The 18,850-nt window shown below is 39.3% G+C and overlaps 1 protein-coding gene across 8 annotated transcripts in view; it reads left to right on the forward strand.

Annotated features, from left to right (window-relative positions):
* EBF1 (EBF transcription factor 1) overlaps positions 1-18,850 on the forward strand; it is a 373,513-nt gene that overhangs the window by 340,284 nt on the left and 14,379 nt on the right. For all 8 annotated transcript variants that reach the window (XM_083603866.1, XM_083603870.1, XM_083603867.1 and 5 more), the window contains exons 12-14: positions 11,502-11,567; positions 13,327-13,504; positions 15,462-15,641. In XM_083603866.1, the coding sequence (XP_083459992.1) occupies positions 11,502-11,567; positions 13,327-13,504; positions 15,462-15,641 (424 nt within the window). The remainder of the gene's footprint in view (positions 1-11,501; positions 11,568-13,326; positions 13,505-15,461; positions 15,642-18,850) is intronic.

The raw sequence follows: 18,850 nt of genomic DNA on the forward strand, positions 1-18,850 counted from the left end.
ACACGTATTTCAGCAACTGAAAACCAGTTTGTTTATAGTGATATTTCTGAATATGGTAATTACCTGGTTTGGAATATGAATTGGTTCGGTCCCTAGTGCTTGGCTGTATTACAAACAGAGTGCCATTTCTCTGCAAAGCTCTTTCCCAGCTCAGAATACCAAATAAGATTCTGGGTATACTTAGAATACACCATTCACCCAAAGCCAACTACCTTGTAGGTTCATGCACAGACATGCACTTACAAAGCATTACTTTTACTGAGACTTGACTTTCATTGACTGGATAACCCAACCAAGCAGCCTTTTGTTTCATATCATCTCTGTTTAGGTCAGATGATCCTCTTGTTTCTTGTCCCCTTCCCCATCTAGATCTAAAACCCTCTCTCATTACTGGTTGGTTTGTGGGAAGGGGGTGTAAATTCCTAGATGGTTTTTCACTATAACAGATGCCGTACAATGGATAAAGGCTGGTGAAACCAAACTACAGTTCCTAGAAGTCGATATGATGATGCACATTCAGTCAGCACTGTCAGTGTGTGCACGGAAATCATATGAACCAGTATAAAACCAATGAAAAGGGTTATTTTTGGGAAAGGGTTACTGAGGTGAGGAAGCTCATAGATCCCAAGCTAGTTCTGCCCAGACACTGAGGTCCAGCGCCGAGGGCCTTCTGGCGGGTCCCTTGCTGCGAGAAGCCAAGTTACAGGGAACCAGGCAGAGGGCCTTCTCGGTAGTGGCACCCACCCTGTGGAAAGCCCTCCTACCAGATGTCAAAGAGAAAAATAACTACCAAATGGAGATGCCTAATGGGGCAAATTTGGCTTGTGAGCTAGAGGATCCCCACCTGTGCCTTAGTGACATCCTGCCACTGTCCCTGAACTAGCATCCTTTTCTCAAAACTACTGCATTCTTCTAGTGTCTATTAATTAGTTATTCTGGAATTGTCAACGTCAACAGAGGTTTCTTGAGATAAGTATACCCAAACCTAAAGGGTTTCTACAGGCTCCATCTTGTCATTTGTTGAGTGAGATTGATGTTTTGAAATCCCTTAATGTTGGCGCTTTAGGATAGCCACATATAGCTTCATTGTTGCCTGCTTAAGCCTGAAATCCCAAGAGATACTGTATGTTGTCTTCCCAAATGAAACACAGCTATTGCACAGTTCACTAAGCTGGGCATAAAGAGATCTTCATTCTTACTATTTTGATGTCATAATAATGTGGAGGAAAGAGTATACGGCAACAGTCCTAATTCCTTCCTAAGAAACATGGGGTCTGCTTTTAATGTCTGACACATGAAAGCTGAACCAGTTTGGTCAAATGAATGCAGTCCTGTTTCTTTCGTAAGGGTTCCTATGCAGGAGGGCCACACTTTGTGATCCATCGCTATAAAGTCAGCTATCCCAGCCCAGCTACTTGGAGGTTGCTCAGTGGAACTTGCAGCTCTTAAAACTGTGCTACTGCTTATGGAACAGTAATTGAGGCACCACGGGTAAAAATTACCTGGTGTAATAGGCAGTGAATAATTTGCGCTCAATATGATTTGAACTCAAATCATTCATTTCTTACCACTTGGACTAATTTATTTGTTGACCTTCTAATATCCATAGCTCTTCAGTAGTATTAACGGCAACTCAGACAAAATCTCATGTCTTCATTTTACTTCCATTGATTTTTTTTCATTAAGGCAATAACCAGCTCCCCCCCCACTCTTTTTCTGTTTTAAAAGTCAATCATTTTGCTTACAATGATATAAATCGTTTAGACAGTAACATCCTCTGAGTACCTCTGCAAGAAAACTCAAGACTGCCTTTTACAACAAAGATCTATGCACTCTGCCTTTGCCTAGGTGGTAACCATATTCATGATTTGTAGCTGATGGATTAAGATACTGTAGGTGATACACTTGTATGGGATAGATCTGGCTCATACAATATGAGTGTGCAATGCAATTTGTTTTTGTTTGCTTAAAGAAACACATTTCAGTATGTCACGGTTTTGATTTTCCACCCTGACGGTCTTGTATATTGCCCAGGGAATCTTAAACTCTGCCTGGTAGCTGATCAAATTTTTCCACAGCTGTTTGTTTTTATTTATTCATTTAAAAATGAAGAGCAAGGAGCAATGAAAATATAGTCAATGTTTTTGTGACCAGTGTTGGGGATAAAATAAACAATCCAGGCCCTCCACACTTCCCTCCCCTCCCCCTAAATGTTATTAATATATGCTTAGGAAGAATGGTTGTATCTGTCATCACTGAGGCCAGGCAGAACAATAATATTAAATGTAGTGATAGTTATCAGAATGCTGGAGGGGCTAATATCAAGTACCTTATGCCCCCGATATTTTTTAGGAAATGTTGTTTATCGGTTTAGCTTAGACATCTGCTTCGTGAAATTAGTTACTGCCAGATTTTTAGGGCCACTTAGATTGTTCAAAAATTAATCTTGTCGTTCTCCTGCTGATAATAAGAAAGAAAGTTGATGAAGTGCTTTAACAACATAAGGCAGGGAGCACTCCAGTAAAATAGGTCTGCTTGAGCTGAAGCCTCTCTGTGCAATAAAATACTATTAAGTCCTTTGAACACAGAGTTATAAAACATAATTGTTACACATTTGGCATTTTATGCTTCCCTAGAAATTACCACTTGGTATCTAGATGTAAGCTGTGCTCTTTCTTTTCATTTCAATTGGGTCTAAAGTGGTCCTTTATTGTAATGAGAATGCCCCTTCCTAGAGACTTTTAAAAAAATTATGCCTATGATAAAATGTAAGCGAATGTACTCGTTTGTAGGGGTTATGACATAGCAGGTTTTTTTAACACTCTAATATGAAAACCTCCCAACATTATTTCAGTCTTTGCTTCATTCAGTCTGGACAAGATGTAGCCAAATATCACCAGAGGTCATCCTATCACAGCCTTTTTACTTTGCCACTTTCATTCGTCCCATTAAAAACCAGCCATTTTGCAGAATCTAACAAGTCTCTTTTCTTATCTGAGATTTATATCCCAGAAGATATTCTTGATGGGTTTTTTAAAAAAAAACCAAAACAAAACCTGTTTAATCTACATTCTATTCTTATTGTAGTTTTTAACCCAAAAGGGGTTTATGGGTTAATGCAGAAAGAGCTGGTAAATATTAGACAGCCCTGTTGAAATAAGTTGATTAAGAACTATTTGTACTCAGCCCAGTTAAATTCAAGCAACACCTGTAGGCAGTGAAGTCTTCGTCCCATCCTTCCTGGAACTTGAGTGCCCAAGGCAGCAAAAGGGACTATATGTATATACCTATCTAACCCTCCTATTGTTTGTCATGCAAGGTACTCATGCTCCAAAATCAGGGACTGCTGGCCTGATCCACCCCCAACCTTGATGCAGATAGTGTGAGGGAGGGAGTCAACAGAGAAAAACTGCAACATAAGGGCATCTCCAATACACTGCAATTGTCAGGGATGCTGAGACTAGGCCAGACATCCTTACCTACTGGAACAGCTCTGATTCCCCAGCACTGATTGCCATCTTGCTGAAAGTATAAATGATGCATGGGGAAGAGCTGCTTGCTCCTGGCCCTTTTTCTTATGCTTCAAAGACTGCCTTTGCCAAAGCAAAACGTTTTGGAAGACGCAATGGACTTAAATCCTATTACTGTTCAGCATTTACAGCATAAAACTATGTGCATGAGATTTTTCTCCCCTCTGCTATAGCATTATCACCTTTGTGATCAAGAGAGATCTTTCTCATTGATTCACAATATATATATTCATGGCTTGATGCCTGCATGCATTTACCCTTCAAAGATTTTGCTGTCTCATATATGCTTACTATATTTTATTTATAAGCTTGGTTCAATGTGGAGCAGGTGGCAAGGTCATGCCTGAGTGTTTTTGTTAGTGCCTTAGGCATAGGCTGTGATCTTCAGTTTGGATGAAGGCTGTGGAGACCATTACAGCTTGGAGAGACCTTAGTCCTCCTTCGTTAAGTGAGTCTTGCATACTAGAATACATCTTTATACTTGATGGGTGAAGGGGGGGGGGAAACCAAGCTAGCTTAATATTATTATTTTGCCTTCACTTGGCAACAGGCTAGCTTACTCAGCTGTGGGGTCAGATACTGATGCCCAGGTGGGAGCATTTATTTCATTTTCCTGATGTTTCCCTTTTAATTTCCACTTAATCTTTAAGCTTTCACATGACATTAATGCCACTTCTGGAAATATTGCAGAATGCAGTGCAAATTTAATGCTCATTTCAATGTTACTTGCTTCCAGAAAAAAAAGAGTGTTTGCAAATAACATGGAAGAATAGGCTACATAATAGGAAGAAGAAGGAAGCTTAAGTACCTAGCAAACTCAGAATTCAGTTTGGCTCCCAGTAAATCATTCTAGATAATTATCCCAAATCCGAATGTGTCAGCATTCTGTCCTTTTACCCAAACTACCTTAGCAGCCAGATCTAATAAATAAATAAATCCAATGGTCAATCTATGGGGCAATAGTTAATATCCAAGATTATATCCAGTCTGAAATTCATATTGAGACAACATGGAGTGACAATTTTTTTCCTTTTGTGGTGCCCAGCTTTATGGCAAAGCACGAACGTTCATGTTTTTTGAGTGCTTGCTAAAGACCTAACTAGCTATCTGGGTTACTGTTGATATTTTTTATTGTTTTTAACATATTGATTTTTACAGAACTGTATTACCATTGTTCTGCCCCACCCTGGAATTTTTAATGACGATCAATATAGAATTGTTTTAAACAAATAAACAAACAAACAATGGCAATGTGATATCAGGCGCTTCACTGTTTAGCAACTAGGGAATATTATCTTGTTTTTTGTTTTGTTCTTTTAATTCTGTCCCCTCACATTCAGTTATGGGTCATGAATATGTTTTTGTCACATTTTACTGTTTGTTGGGTTTTTGCTTCCTTCATGATGGAAATATTTGTTCATTCTTTCATGTTCCATTTCACTACTGCTGACTCAACATTTTCTCCCTCAAATGGCACATTTCCGCAACCCTGCATTTTTAATTTTTTTAAAAAACCTTCTGCCTGTTTGCTAATCATATTACCATAACAAGTAGTCAGGCCAAGGTTTCCAAAACTTGGGTCTCCAGCTGTTTCTGGACTACAATTCCCACCATTCTTGACTTCTGGTTCTGCTAGCTAGGGATGATGGGAGTTGTAGTCCAAAAACAACTGGAAACCTGAGTTTGAGAAACCTTGAGTTAGGCCCGCAGTGCTGAAGAGAATGGAGATGCTTCCTATTAGGCCAGTCACCACTGTATGAGTTTTTCATCCATATTATGCAAATATTTCAGACTGTGCATGTGAATTGTTCTTCCATGGGCACCAGCATCCAATACCATCATTTACTTCAAAGGAGGGGAACAGTGAGAGGGTAATGCTGGTGATTCCCTCATTTCCTGTCATGGAAGAAGAGTGACCATTTCTTTATGAATATAGTGGGTGAGCCCATGCCCTTTCTTCAAAAGGATATAATTTTTAAGTCTATTTTAAAATATTTGAAAAGTTAATTTGAGTTGGTATATTGATTTTGAATGTACCCTGAAAAAGAATGCTTACCCAACCCTAACAATGAAAGACACTGATGTGGAACAAACATATTCATGTCTTAATATGTAAAAGGAGTTAAAATTTTGCAGCCTAATCCTTGCCATCTTTTTACTTGTGTTAATCCCACTAATGAGTTCTATGAAACTGATTTACACATAAATGTGTATAGGTTGGCAGTCTAAGTATTATTATGCTTTTAAATTAAAATTTCCCAAGCTCTCTCCCCTCCCCAAAAAAGAAAGAAGCCACCCTCCAGAGGCTATATTTAGAATATAACTGGGCATTTGTTTGCCGCACCCATGAAACAAGAAACTAGGAGTCAGAATCCATCAGCTAAAGATGGAAGCATGAAAACTTTGAATGACATCATCTTCATTAAGCTCTTCTACAAGATGAATGATTTCTCTCAATTTCTTATCTTTGTCACAGTGCTGAGCTAATAGAGCATTAGAAGATGATATGATATCTAGACAACCCATTATAAATACCTTGTGATTTGCTAGAGAATCTCTATAAGTATACTAGTGCTTTAGGTGAGTGATAAGCTTTATATATAGTGGCAGCTCTTTCATGAAAAGGTAGAAAAAACATGCTACCAGTAACTAATTCCTTGAAATTTCTTGGCATCAGGTAAATTCAGGGTCCACAGGCACAATTACTTTCTACCCATTTTAACATATGAAACCAGAGATCAATGAGAATATTGTAGCATTTCTTCCCAAGAAGGAGCACAAAATATAGTTATCATGATGAAGCTTAACCCCAGTGAACCATATATGGCAAATGGTTTTCATTCTCAGGGAAATGGCTCAGCCAACAAAGCACTGGGCACTTATATAGAAGATTATAATTCATTTTAAAGCAAATTTGATGCTTTAATGGATTCCTCTGTGGTGCAATCCACATCAAAAGCCAAACAAATACACTTTGGCTATTGCTATAGAAACCCTTAAGTAGGTGGGCGGGTGGTTCTATGAATTTAACTCTAAAGTCAACTCAATATCCTGACCAGCCCTTGATGGTGTTGGGGCAGAACCATGAAGGAATTGTGTGGAAATAGCTGTAGCTGATAGTTAGCATCTGACCAGAGAGCTACAAAGTTAGCCCTGCTGAGGCACTGTGGACAGATCCAAATGGGAGGCAACACCCAGAGGGAACGACACGAAAAGGTTACTACTTTGGGGTTGCCATGATGGTGAGGGCACTTCAGCCCCTTCAAGTTGCGTTATTTTTCTGTAAGTGTGGTTGTTTGGGTGGGTTACAAATGTCTCTGATCACTCCTTGGTGAAAGGAAGGAGTACCAGAAATAAATAAAAATTAATAACCTGTAATCCAAACATTTATAAAGACATCAGTGCTACTATAAATATAGCAATCTAGAGTCTCTTCAATATTCTTTCAAAGAGGGCACACTGAACACAGAAATAAATACCCAGTACCAAGAGCAAATCCTCAGCCACATGTTGTTCCTCTTCTTGCTCTCAACATTGTGTTTCTACCCTTGCTGGTGCTGGGGAATTATGGTGTATTAACCAACAGCTTGGGCCTATAACCAATTTATGAACAATCTCAGTAAAAAAAAACTCCATGCCAAAAGCCTTTCTGTTTCTGTGGAATGTTCCGTGTTGCTGGTTGTGTTTACTGAGGAATGTGGCCCCTGCAGGTAATAACATGAAAGCAGCTCCAGCACTGCCCGTGACTTGTGGTCCTCTTACTCTCTGAGGGGAGGGCTAATAGTTTTATTCATTCATTCATTTATCAGGAACATTATAATCTGCCCTTCGCACAAATATCCCTGGGCAGCAAATACGTACACATTAGAACCAAAATTAACAATATAAAACAAGCAAAATGCAGCAACAACAATATAATTCACAATAAAATCAGAGAACAATAAGATTGCTAAGCAGCGGCAAAAACAAAGCATACTCAGTGCACCTCACCCCTTTCCCCAAACCTGGACAAAGAGGTGTGTCTTCATCTTCCAAAAAAAAAAAGGAAAAAAATGTTGAGATGAGACACACCTAAGGTCAGTCCATTGATGTGGGGCTACTTCAGAGAAAGCACCCCACAGAGCTAACCCACCTTCCTTCCCCCCGAGTGCAGGGGGGAAACCCTGATAGCCCACCATCGTAAAGTAAGAACAACCTGGCTTACACTCTTGAGTCTCTTGACCATCTGCTCAAACAGATTTTGCAAATCATTGAAGTGGCACATTTATCCCACTTTCATCTCTGTCCAGATTTTACAGGGTTTTTTTCCTAGCACTTCAACATTTTGCAAAATCTGAGCAGATGATAGTGAGACAAAAGAAATGAGTGTAGACACTACGGGATGATGCCTGTATCACATTTCTTTAAAAAACTGTTACATAATTCCAGTCTTAATTATTTGTCGTGAAGACAAACAGCATAACCCTATTCATGGCCATTCAAATGTCAGTTACGCTGTGTTCATTAGAGCCTACCCCCTGCTAAGTATGTAAAGAATTATAGCATAGATAATTTTAAACCCAAAAGTACTAAATGAAAAGGACATAGACAGGTTCCTTAGTCCTGTGGACTTGGCTAGGAGAGAAATGGAAAACCATCACTCAGAATCACATCCTGTGTCGTAGGATTTTTCAGTGAAAAAAAATGGTTGAATGGCTATTGAAAATGAAATATACTTTCTTAACATTTTTAATGCACTTTACTGTCTTGATTTTTTCATCCAAGACTATAGTATTAAACAGCATATTATTAATTTAGTTGAATTGCACCAATGTATGTTTAAGGACAAGGGTTATGGGTTTGAAAAAATGTTTTCTATGTAACTTTGCCTCTCTGTGCACACTTTCAGTGGCGCAAGATCACTTTGATTTTCAAAGGCATAGATCTTTTTATATTAGCTATCTTTCTTATAATACCATTTACAAATTTAATCAGTGCATTTTAATATTCCATAGACTTTAAGTGCAATATACAATAAATAGCCAGGCTTCATCTTAAACATGCTTTAGCCCTTAAATTGTTAAAGCTGCAGTGCCCTTTCAATCTACTTACATAATGTCATAAAATATACATTTCAAGGTAAATGAAGTCAGCTACTTCAATTTAGTCTCTCAAACTGGTAGTAAATGAGAGGTTAACACTATGGTGCCAAACCCATTATTGAGTAAATTTAGCACCTTGGACAGCTCTGTAAAATCTTTATTGCTTTCCTGACCTGCTCGTCATGTTCTGTCTATGTGTTCAGTGGCTCTCAGCTCTGATTGAAAGGCAATATATTAGATCCCGAACACAAACACGCTCGGGGGCTGGTTCACTGGGAGCGTAATGACATGGAGGTGAGAACAATTTTCTGGTTACCGCAATTCAAGCACCTTGCAAGGTCTGCTGCAGTAACTTATAGAAGACTTTTAGGGGCTGCTTTTTATTTGAAGCAATGACACTATTAGCTATGGTAGCTGAATGGGAACTTTTTTTAAAAAAAATGATTATTATTGTGTGTTTTATTAAAGGCTAATCTGAATATAGATGCTATGATCCTCTTTAGTGTAAAAGCTTAGAATTATCTGACAAAGGAGTTTTTGTGCAACATCTGCATTCCTAACCTAAAAGTGTCAGACACAAAAAAGGTTTTATCATGTAGAAATATTGTTTAAGAAAGCAAAAAAAAAAAAAACACACCCTTGTATAGGCAATTGCTTGTTTCAAAAGAAAGAAATCACAAACACCGAATAGCTCTAAATTATAACAGCACTTACTGAATGTACTCCAGTAATAAACTACATGGAAAACCATGGCTATTTTTATTTTTTTTATTTGCACTGTCGTTTACTATAAGTTACTTATTTATTCCTTAAGAATGAGAGCTTAAGATTTCTGCATAATTATATTAAAGCAGTGGTCCACAAGCAACTTTCCCATGAAGAGTTCTACTCACGTGAATTTAACTGCTCCAGTATTAAATAGAAAATGAACTGCAGCCTGTATCATTGCTTAGACTTGAAGCAAAATGATCTTTTGTTTCAGAATTGATGCTAACAGAGAAGGGATAGTTACTTCAATGACGATGGTTAAAAATGAGTATGCGAGTACACGTTAAAGTAATATTACTACAACTGTTGTTCAAGTCTAATATTGCTGACTTTGATTTCACCAGAACAATTCTACTTTTTTTGAAGTTGTGGTGCCTGAACAAGATGTTTTAGTTTACTGGAAACTGTGTGGTGGTGAGGGAGTCAAATCTGACAAGCAGCTCTTCCCTCTACTCTAGAGTTTTAATCTTTTACAAGGCAGGCAAGACTTACTGACAATCTAAGTGGCTCAGCTAAAACAGCATGGCCTGATTCCATATGGGTATCGTGTGCATTCCCTTCATAGCCTTTTAAATTATTTAGTACTTTGGTCAAGCAGCACAGAAAAGGACAAAGCCTGTAGCCAGTGATCTCTTCAGAAATAGTTTCAAATGTATTGATTCAGAAGCCATCAATTATAAAATGCACCTGGCTGCATGTGTGAAAAAATAATTGAAAAGTGCATTCTGAAGGAGAAGCTGTGCAATGGTTTTAAGGAACGATAAATGTTTACTGGGGGTGCAAAATGCACAAACACACTCTCATCTCATTTTTAAATTTAGGACATCATGTATGTCATAAGTAGCTACTGCAGTATGACAACTATTTTATCGTATATTGTAGAGAATTTTAAATTGAAAAAATGCTAATATGCATCTAAAAGCTTGTCATCTGAAGAGTTGTTCAAGGATTTTGAAGAGGTTATGGTGACAGCAAAATGAATGCAATTATATCTCTATTTTCTGATCAGAGACTATAGTATATGAAAATTGAGCATTACTGCTTCTTTTGGTTGGAAAATCTACCTAGTGTATAAAACATTCTCAGTTAAACTTTTCAACTTTACTCAAAAGTCAGTAGGAAAATGTTGCATCTAGTTTTTTAAGACACCCGCAGAAATATATATGGCTTCAGCTTTGCTGTTCTTTTATACTGTAGTATACAGAGAAATCGAATCGTATAAAAAAAAAAGTTCCCTGATCAGTTTTTTTATTGAGCCGGTAGAAACCTGCTGTGCATTAGAGGGCAATGTAGAAAGATATTTTATGCTCTGTATTTGGTAAATGTATTTTATTATTTCCACTCTTGTACTCCAAATTTTTTGCACTCTAAAAAAAAAAAGAGCATTGTGGTATGCAGGTGTCAGTTTTAAAAGCATGGGTATATAATATAGAAAGATGAAGAAGTAACAATGAAAATTAAAGGGTTATGCCCCAAATCTAGCACATCTCCTTATTTGTTCTTAATGTCACTTCTATGAAGAACATTCTTACATGTCTCCCTTTGCAGCATTGCTGTTTGGCTTCAAAGCCCTCCCGCCGCTCCTTCCATGGTGCTGTAGCTAGTTTGAATACCTGGTTGTGGCATCTGCCCATGACAAAGGAATATGAGCCAAAGAAGTTGGATATTACATTGTTATCAGATCAACACATTCCACAGTTATGTAGCTGATCTGATAAGGTCAATCTTTCTGTAATATAAATTAAGAACCAAATAAACAGATTAGAAGGATTCATAACATGCTCTGAACGACATTGATTTCAGCAATCTAACAAATTACTATAGGTCATCCTGCAATAAACCCACCAGTGGACTCTCAGTGCAGACAGCAGACAATCGACTGACAATTTTTATTTTGCAGCACAAACAAGTTTCACCTTTAAACTTTATTAAGCTTTTGTGCATGAACTGGATGAACTTGTGATTTAACAACATTCTGAGCTCACTAACAATGGTCACTTTTAAAGACTCTTGTATACTCAAGTCAAAGCTGAGAGCTAAGAGAATGCTGGGAAATGCTATTTCTACATACAGTTTATTGTAGTCTTACAAGCATGTCTCTTCTCCCCGCTTCTCCTGACAGGAAGTAATACTCAAGAGGGCAGCCGATCTGGTGGAAGCACTCTATGGTATGCCACATAACAACCAGGTAAATGCAGTCCTCATTTAATAGCTCTTTATATTTAGCACGTTGGTACCTATGCTTTAGGGGTAGCCTACTCGGTCATACTTGTACATAAAAAAAATAGACAAAGGAAAATAAATGAGAGAATCAGATGAGCTTGCTTTGTTGGTATTTATTTGTTTTCCTTCCTTCCCTTTTGTTTTTACAAAGATTAAAAACTGCATGCACGTCACCATCAGAAACACAAATCTGTGTTAGGTAGTGATTTATACCTTTTAGATCTGTAGACTTTAAACAGAATTTAAAAACTTATGCTTTCCAAATATTATATGTTTTGAGATGGTATATCACCTATGCCAAGCAGTTCACATGATGTGTGTTAATAAAAATAAGTAAATGAAACTTATGGGGCAATATTATACACATCTTTTCGGAAATAATTGTCATTGTCTTTTATTGGGCTTACTCACAGGTAAATAGGATTATGGTTTCCAGAGTTCTTTTCAAGACCTTACCTCAGCAAAGTCTAAAATAATTCTCAGAGGATGACATCCCATTTTCACAGAAACCTTTGGGCAAACTCTGGATTGAAGACAGATGCTAAAATGCTCTCTTTGCCTTTCAAGGTCTTGCTGTTTGGGAACTTTGAGATGCAGTTATACTCAGAAGTGATTTGCTGCACTGTGTAGAAGTGGACCTGCCCATGTAGACAATGTCACAAATAGTAACATTGAATAGGTCATTTTACTTGTGTCTCTCATAATACTGTACAGGCAATTCCCTGTTTTACCGGGGGTTGTATGTGTCAGTCATCGCACATCAATTGGCCGTGTGCAAAATGGTCACTGCCTGTACACTCAGATGACCCTTTTGTGTGTAGAGGAATATGAAACTACTTCTTGTAAAATAACATGGGAATTGGCCCAGAAGATATGCTGATTCTCATATAAATCAGCATCAGTGACATCAGATTCCTTACCTACAACTGCCTAGTCTAGGAGAAGCCCACTTAGAACTTGTGTTTTGCTTTCTATTACCTATATATTTTTGCATTAAAAATCAGGGCTGATTGAAAAGCATACATTTTCCCTTGGCAAGGGAACATACCATCTCAAAAATATATATAATACTTGTGAAGTGTAAGTAATTAATAAATTCTATTTAAAGTATTAATGTCAGATAAGGGAGAATTATGACCAAACATAGATTTGTGTTTCTAGAGGTTACTTATTGTGGTTAGTAAGTACATAAAAGCTTCCTTACTCTGAATCATACTATTGGTCCACCTTGCTCAGTTTTGTCTACTCTGAGTAGCAACTGCTATCTGGGATTTCATAAGGGGGCCTCTCTCACTCATCCTTACCTAAAGATGCCAGGCATTGAACCTGGAATCTTTTGCATGCAAAGGATGTGCTCTACCACTATAGACCTATAGGTAACACTATTGCCATATCCATCTTCAATCTTGAAGCAGTCTCGTTTGGTAGATCATTATTCCCATTTCACTGAGACAGACCCAAAGTTAGAAAGGATTGTTTGTACAACTAATTAAGTCTGGGTGGGATCTTCAAATGAAGGCCACAAATTCACTATCAGCCATATCATCACTTTATCCGAGTGGATTAGAGTTTGACCTATGACTTGTTCAGCCCTCAAGTCAATCCAATCTTGTCCCACTGTTCTGAGGGACGATATGCTGAATCTTGCATCGGTGTAGGCTCCTTAACTGCTCAGTGAATTGCCTCTTAATTACTTTGTTACATCTCTCAACGCTTTCCCCCAGGAAATAATCCTGAAAAGAGCAGCTGATATTGCAGAAGCTCTCTACAGCGTCCCTCGCAATCACAACCAACTCCCAGCGCTCGCCAACACTTCGGTCCACGCAGGAATGATGGGCGTGAACTCCTTTAGTGGTCAGTTAGCAGTCAATGTCTCAGAAGCATCACAGGCCACTAATCAGGGTAAGATGAAGAAGAAACATTTTTTTTCAAATCTTCAGGCAAAATTGGGTGGATTTTTTAAAAACAAATTGGAAAGCAAAGAGCTTACCAAAGAGCCTCTATATGGCTAAGTAAAAGGCACCATGCACATTTATTTCACTGAGCATGCCAACATCCATGTTAGCTGGGATGGATGAGAGTTGTCCCCTGGAGGGTAGAAGGTGGGGGAAATTGCATTAAAATAGTACACAGAACAGTTCATGGCCTGCATAACATATAATCTGTTTGCCTAGTGAGATAAAATGCAGTGCTGTTTCATTGACGTGGAGGGCACTTGATAATTTACATATTTAACGGAGTCATGGTCAGTGAATAAAAAAAATGAAAGTATTGGAGTTAGGCACTCAGTACTAAGGCTGAACATTCTGCACCAAAGTACTTATAGCATGAGTTTACCTTAACATAAACATTCTGGCTCATACCCAGTGTTAGAAACTGAGATGTGAAAGCTAGGAGCGCATTAAACCTAGGTTATGGGGGCAACAATGGAATGTATAGGCATGCTTTTTTTAATAACAAGCACACAAAGTTGAAAATGAATGAAATGCAGCTAAAATATTATGTTCATTTTTCACATGGTCTAGTCCTTCCCTTGCCCACCCTCCTAATATTCTTAAGAGGGGTCTTTTCACCAGACTTCAGAGAGTAACTGGAAGTGGGGAGGCAGAAAGGTCCTCCTTTCCTTCCACTCTGCAGTTTTAATCTGAAATCTTAGGTGCAGTACTGCGCCCAGAGCTCAGAAACTGCTCACGCTAATGAAATTCCCTGTCGCAAAATGCACCTGGAACGTCCAAAAGCTATATAACCAAGGACATATTGCTATCTCCACGGAAGTATCAGTAGTGATGCAACCAAAATTAATTCCTGAAAACGGACATTCTAGACCTTGTTTAATCACGTTCTGTTTTTAACAAGCAAGGACCGAGCACTTTTCCTTGGCAGAACCATCCTAACTATAGAGGCTGGGTTGCTGTGGAATGGCAGGTACACTGCCACATCTGAAGCCCTGCCAACACGGGTGGAAGGTGGAGGGGTTTTTGGGGAGGGTGCTGCACCAGCTCCAGCCTGCTGCAGCTGAGGGGTTCAGGGATTGGGCCTATGAGCCAAAGCCCCCAGCATTCCACCCCAAAATGCCCTGTTTGGGAGCTTCCCACTGGCTACTGCCACCCATTTCGTTGGCGATCAGACCTCCAACCTTCCTACCATCAGGATTACAGCTGCTGCTGTTAAAATTTCTATACTGCCCTCCACCTGACGATCACAGGGTGGGTTACAATATAAAAATTCAAAAATACATGCCTTAATAACAAACAAAAGCAATACCACCACCACCCCGAGGTTTAAAAGGCCATAGATTGTTTAATTACCCACAGGCATGGAAGAAGAAGGGCTTTGCCTGGCACCTAATAATATGTACTGAAGGTGCCAGGCAAGCCTCCCTAGGGAGAGGATTCCACAAGCAGGGAGCCACCACAAAAAAGGCCAACTCTTGTGTTGCTGCCCTCCAGACCTCTTGCGGAGGAGGCACATGAAGAAGGGCCTCAGATGATGACCACAGGGTTCAGGTCGGTTCATATGGGGCGATGCGCTTCTTTTCCTAAGAACTGATCAGAAATTGTTAACAGGCTGTTAAGAGTGTGGCTCAGAACCATACAGAGAATGCCGTGATAGAATCCCTCAGGCCAGTAAGTTGTCTCTTTGCCATATCTTTCAGCTATTTGCAGCATCTTCTGCGACCCATAACACTCACACTTATTTAAAAGTTCTCAACACTTCATAAATGATTTGCAGATTGAACTTTCTATAGCAACCCCCTCTCTTTCCTCAGAATTGCATTTTTGTGGTATGTTTCAAAGGTCTCTCTTGAAAAACAGCTGTTGTGTCTTTCTCTTTTTCGACTTTCCACAAAAAAAAAAAGGTTTTACTCGCAACTCAAGCAGTGTGTCACCTCATGGTTACGTGCCAAGCACTACCCCTCAGCAGACAAACTACAATTCCGTCACGACAAGCATGAATGGCTACGGAAATGCTGGAATGTCCAATTTAGGTGGATCTCCAACCTTCCTGAATGGGTCTGCTGCCAACTCTCCCTATGCCAGTACGTATTTCTGCACCATTTATGCTGATTGTTTTCCTGTGGTGGTTGGTGCCCATAGAAACTTGCAGGGTGGGATTCAGGGAGAAAAATGCTAGGTGGAGCCACTCCCTGAACTGGTTGTAAGAAAGGCAGGCAGGCATGTGGAGGCTTGCTGATGGCAGATTGGAGGTGGTGGGACAGTGCCCTGTTCACTCCAGTTGAGCAGTTGTTGCTGATAAATGGCCTAGCCTTTTGTAACATCCCTATTGCCCCAATCCTAAACTCACTTAGGGTGCATCTCACTCAATCCCCATTGGATATATTAACTGCAGTCATACAGTCACCCCATAGCAAGAGTTCTTGGAGCAGCTCACAAAGAAACAGGAAGAAATGATTAACAACTAATTTACAGGAAAAACTCAAATTCAGTGAGTCAAAGGACACATGCTTTGATTTGAACTGTAAGGCAGCAACCTGAGGCAGAGCGAGTAAGCCCCACTGATACAGTGAAGCTTACTTCTGAGAAGATGCACGCTATAAGACCCTTGAAGTTCATTGCAGACCCTTAAAGTTTGTTTCACGCTTGTCATTTTTGTTACTTATTTACAAGTGGAAGCAGCTGCATTGGGTTACATATTTGATGCAGTAAAGTGCCATTAATTTGGATCATTGCTGGATAGACTTTGTACTTCATAGAATTATATATGATTTTTGGTTTTATTCTAATTGCTGCTTGAAAAACTCAGGCATAGTTTTGGGGCTCCCAAGAAACTCCCATTCAAGGGTTGATCAGGTCCTTCCTGCTTATCATGAACAATGCTAACACATCAGAAGCTGACTGCCAGGCACCTGGGAAGCACTGTACAAAGCACTTCCCAAGCTGTGATAGTTGGGTATTTGAGAAGTGCTGTGCAAAGTGTGTTTGCGACGGGGGAGGTTCATTGGAATTGCCCTAGGAGAGGGTTAAACCTCTCCTCTCCAGACACTTGTGATTCCAATGAAAATGCACCCCGCCACCTCCACCCACACCTACTATTATGTTTAACAAAGCCCCTGGTGTTGGCTGCTACCACATGCCTGACGCAATAGGTAGTTTTGCCCCAATACTTTAAAAAAGGATCTTGCCCTTAAGGGCAGTGTTAGAAACTGAGATATGAAAGCTAGGAGCTAAATGGCACCTTAAACCTAGGGTATTGGCGCAACAGTGGAATGTATAGGCGTGCTTTTTTAATAACAAGCACACAAAGCTGAAAATGAATGAACTGCAGCTAAAATATCATCTTCATTTTTCACATGGTCTAGCCCTTCCCCTGCCCACCTCCCTAATATTCTTAAGAGGGTCTCTTCTCCAGTCTTCAGAATGTAGCTGGAAGTGGGAAGGCAGAAAAAGGCCCTCCTTTCCTTCCACTTAGGAATTTTAAACTGAAATCTTAGGCACAGTACTGCGCCCAGAGCTCAGAAACTGCTCGCCCTAAGGAAATTCCCTGTTGCAAAATGCGCCTAGAACAATGGGAGTTTCGAACACTGCTTAAGGGTCTTTAAAGTAAAAAAGAAAAAGAGAGATCTACATGGTTGTCATGTCAGAGCTTAAAATTCTCCACCAGGAATTACTATTTAATTCTGATAGCAGTATAATAACAATGGATGATAATTAAACTCTCTGAACTATTACACTGAATTAATGGGATAGAATTTTTAACCCCTATTCTTTGTTCCATGAAAGTGATTTCTGTGATACACTATTTCATAATCACGGACTGATTTGTCTTCTGAAGTGTTTCTTTCTATTGAATAATGTCTTTATATTACTTTTCATTTCACCACCACCACCATTATTATTACTATTATTATCTTTGAGCGGTTTTTCTTGGTTGATCTTGCTGTCCCATTAATGGCAAATATGTTCAATTGGAAAATGTTTCAATCATGACCTGAGAATTAGAAAGGTGGCATCCTTAATTAAATCAATAAACTAATTGCTGTATAGTAGCAATTCAATTTAGGTGCTTTGATTGCTGCACCTTAACAAGTGCTTGCAGGAACTGAGTGACTCCAGACCCAAGATTGTATCTGTCAGACTGTGAAACTTTGAACGTTTAATTTCCATTAATTGATTTCCTCAGTGTTCACAAATATGATATCAGTTTCCTGCACCGAGATTCTGAGATGGTGATTTTTATCTTCAGAAATGCAAATAAAATAATAATCTCAAGTTCAGCTGATTTAAATTTTCATTCCCCTGCCATTTAATTATTCATAAACCACAATTAAACATAAACAGCTTCTAAATAAGATGGGGGGGGGGGAATAACCAGGTTCTTCTCTTTTCTCATAGTACCAGAACCCAAATTTCTGGAACAACTTGGCATTATCTTTAAGTAAGGAAAGCTGCTCTAAACCAACAACCACAACCGCCAAATATATTAATGATCTTTAGATAAAATGCCAACGAGGTTGAAAAAGAAGGCGATTCTCAAAACCAAAGTAGTTGATTTGGCCCAGGTCACACATCACATTAAAAAACAAACTATGGTTTAATGTGAATAGTACATACCACTAAAAAAGTTATTGCTGCGCTTCTCAATTTCCAGTGCTCCTGAATTGGGCTTGCTGTGACATCTGAAAACATTCTCTTGGTTTGCTTTCCCCAAACAAACCACTAGGAGTGAGCCAGGAACAAACTTTGGCTACTGCTCATGGTTTGCTAGGAGAGAAACAAACCATGAGCTAGGCATGGTCCTCATGACAAACCAGGCTGGATGGTTCAGCAGCAGCAAGAAGAGGGGATAAGCAAGGCAAGAAACATGTTAGGCTTTCATGTGAAACCATTGTTTGTTTCCATCTATGGTTTAATGTGACGTCTTAGAAATTTCAAACATGTACTATCCTACAAGCTAGGAAAAAGCTGTGGCTGACCTTGGTTGCTAACTGCAGCGCTGGATTTAGGGTGGTGTGAGCAGTTCTCCCGCTCAGGGCGCTATGCCAAGGGGGCACAAAATTTAGAAGATCCATTTGGGGGTGCAAATTTTGGGGAGCAGTGTACTAATTTAATTATTATTAATAATGGAACCAGGAACAAAGCAAATAAGGGCATGCATACTCTATTTCCACCATGGAGCTTTCTGCCGCCACCACCTCACACTCACACACACACACCGCCTCACTCCTGGCCAGCGTGGCTAAGACATGAAGTGTTGATACTGAAAACTGTTCCCAAACTGTCTGCAACT

Source organism: Podarcis filfolensis (assembly GCF_964270895.1).
Source record: "Podarcis filfolensis genome assembly, chromosome: 2".
NCBI classification, from domain to species: Eukaryota; Metazoa; Chordata; class Lepidosauria; order Squamata; family Lacertidae; genus Podarcis; species Podarcis filfolensis.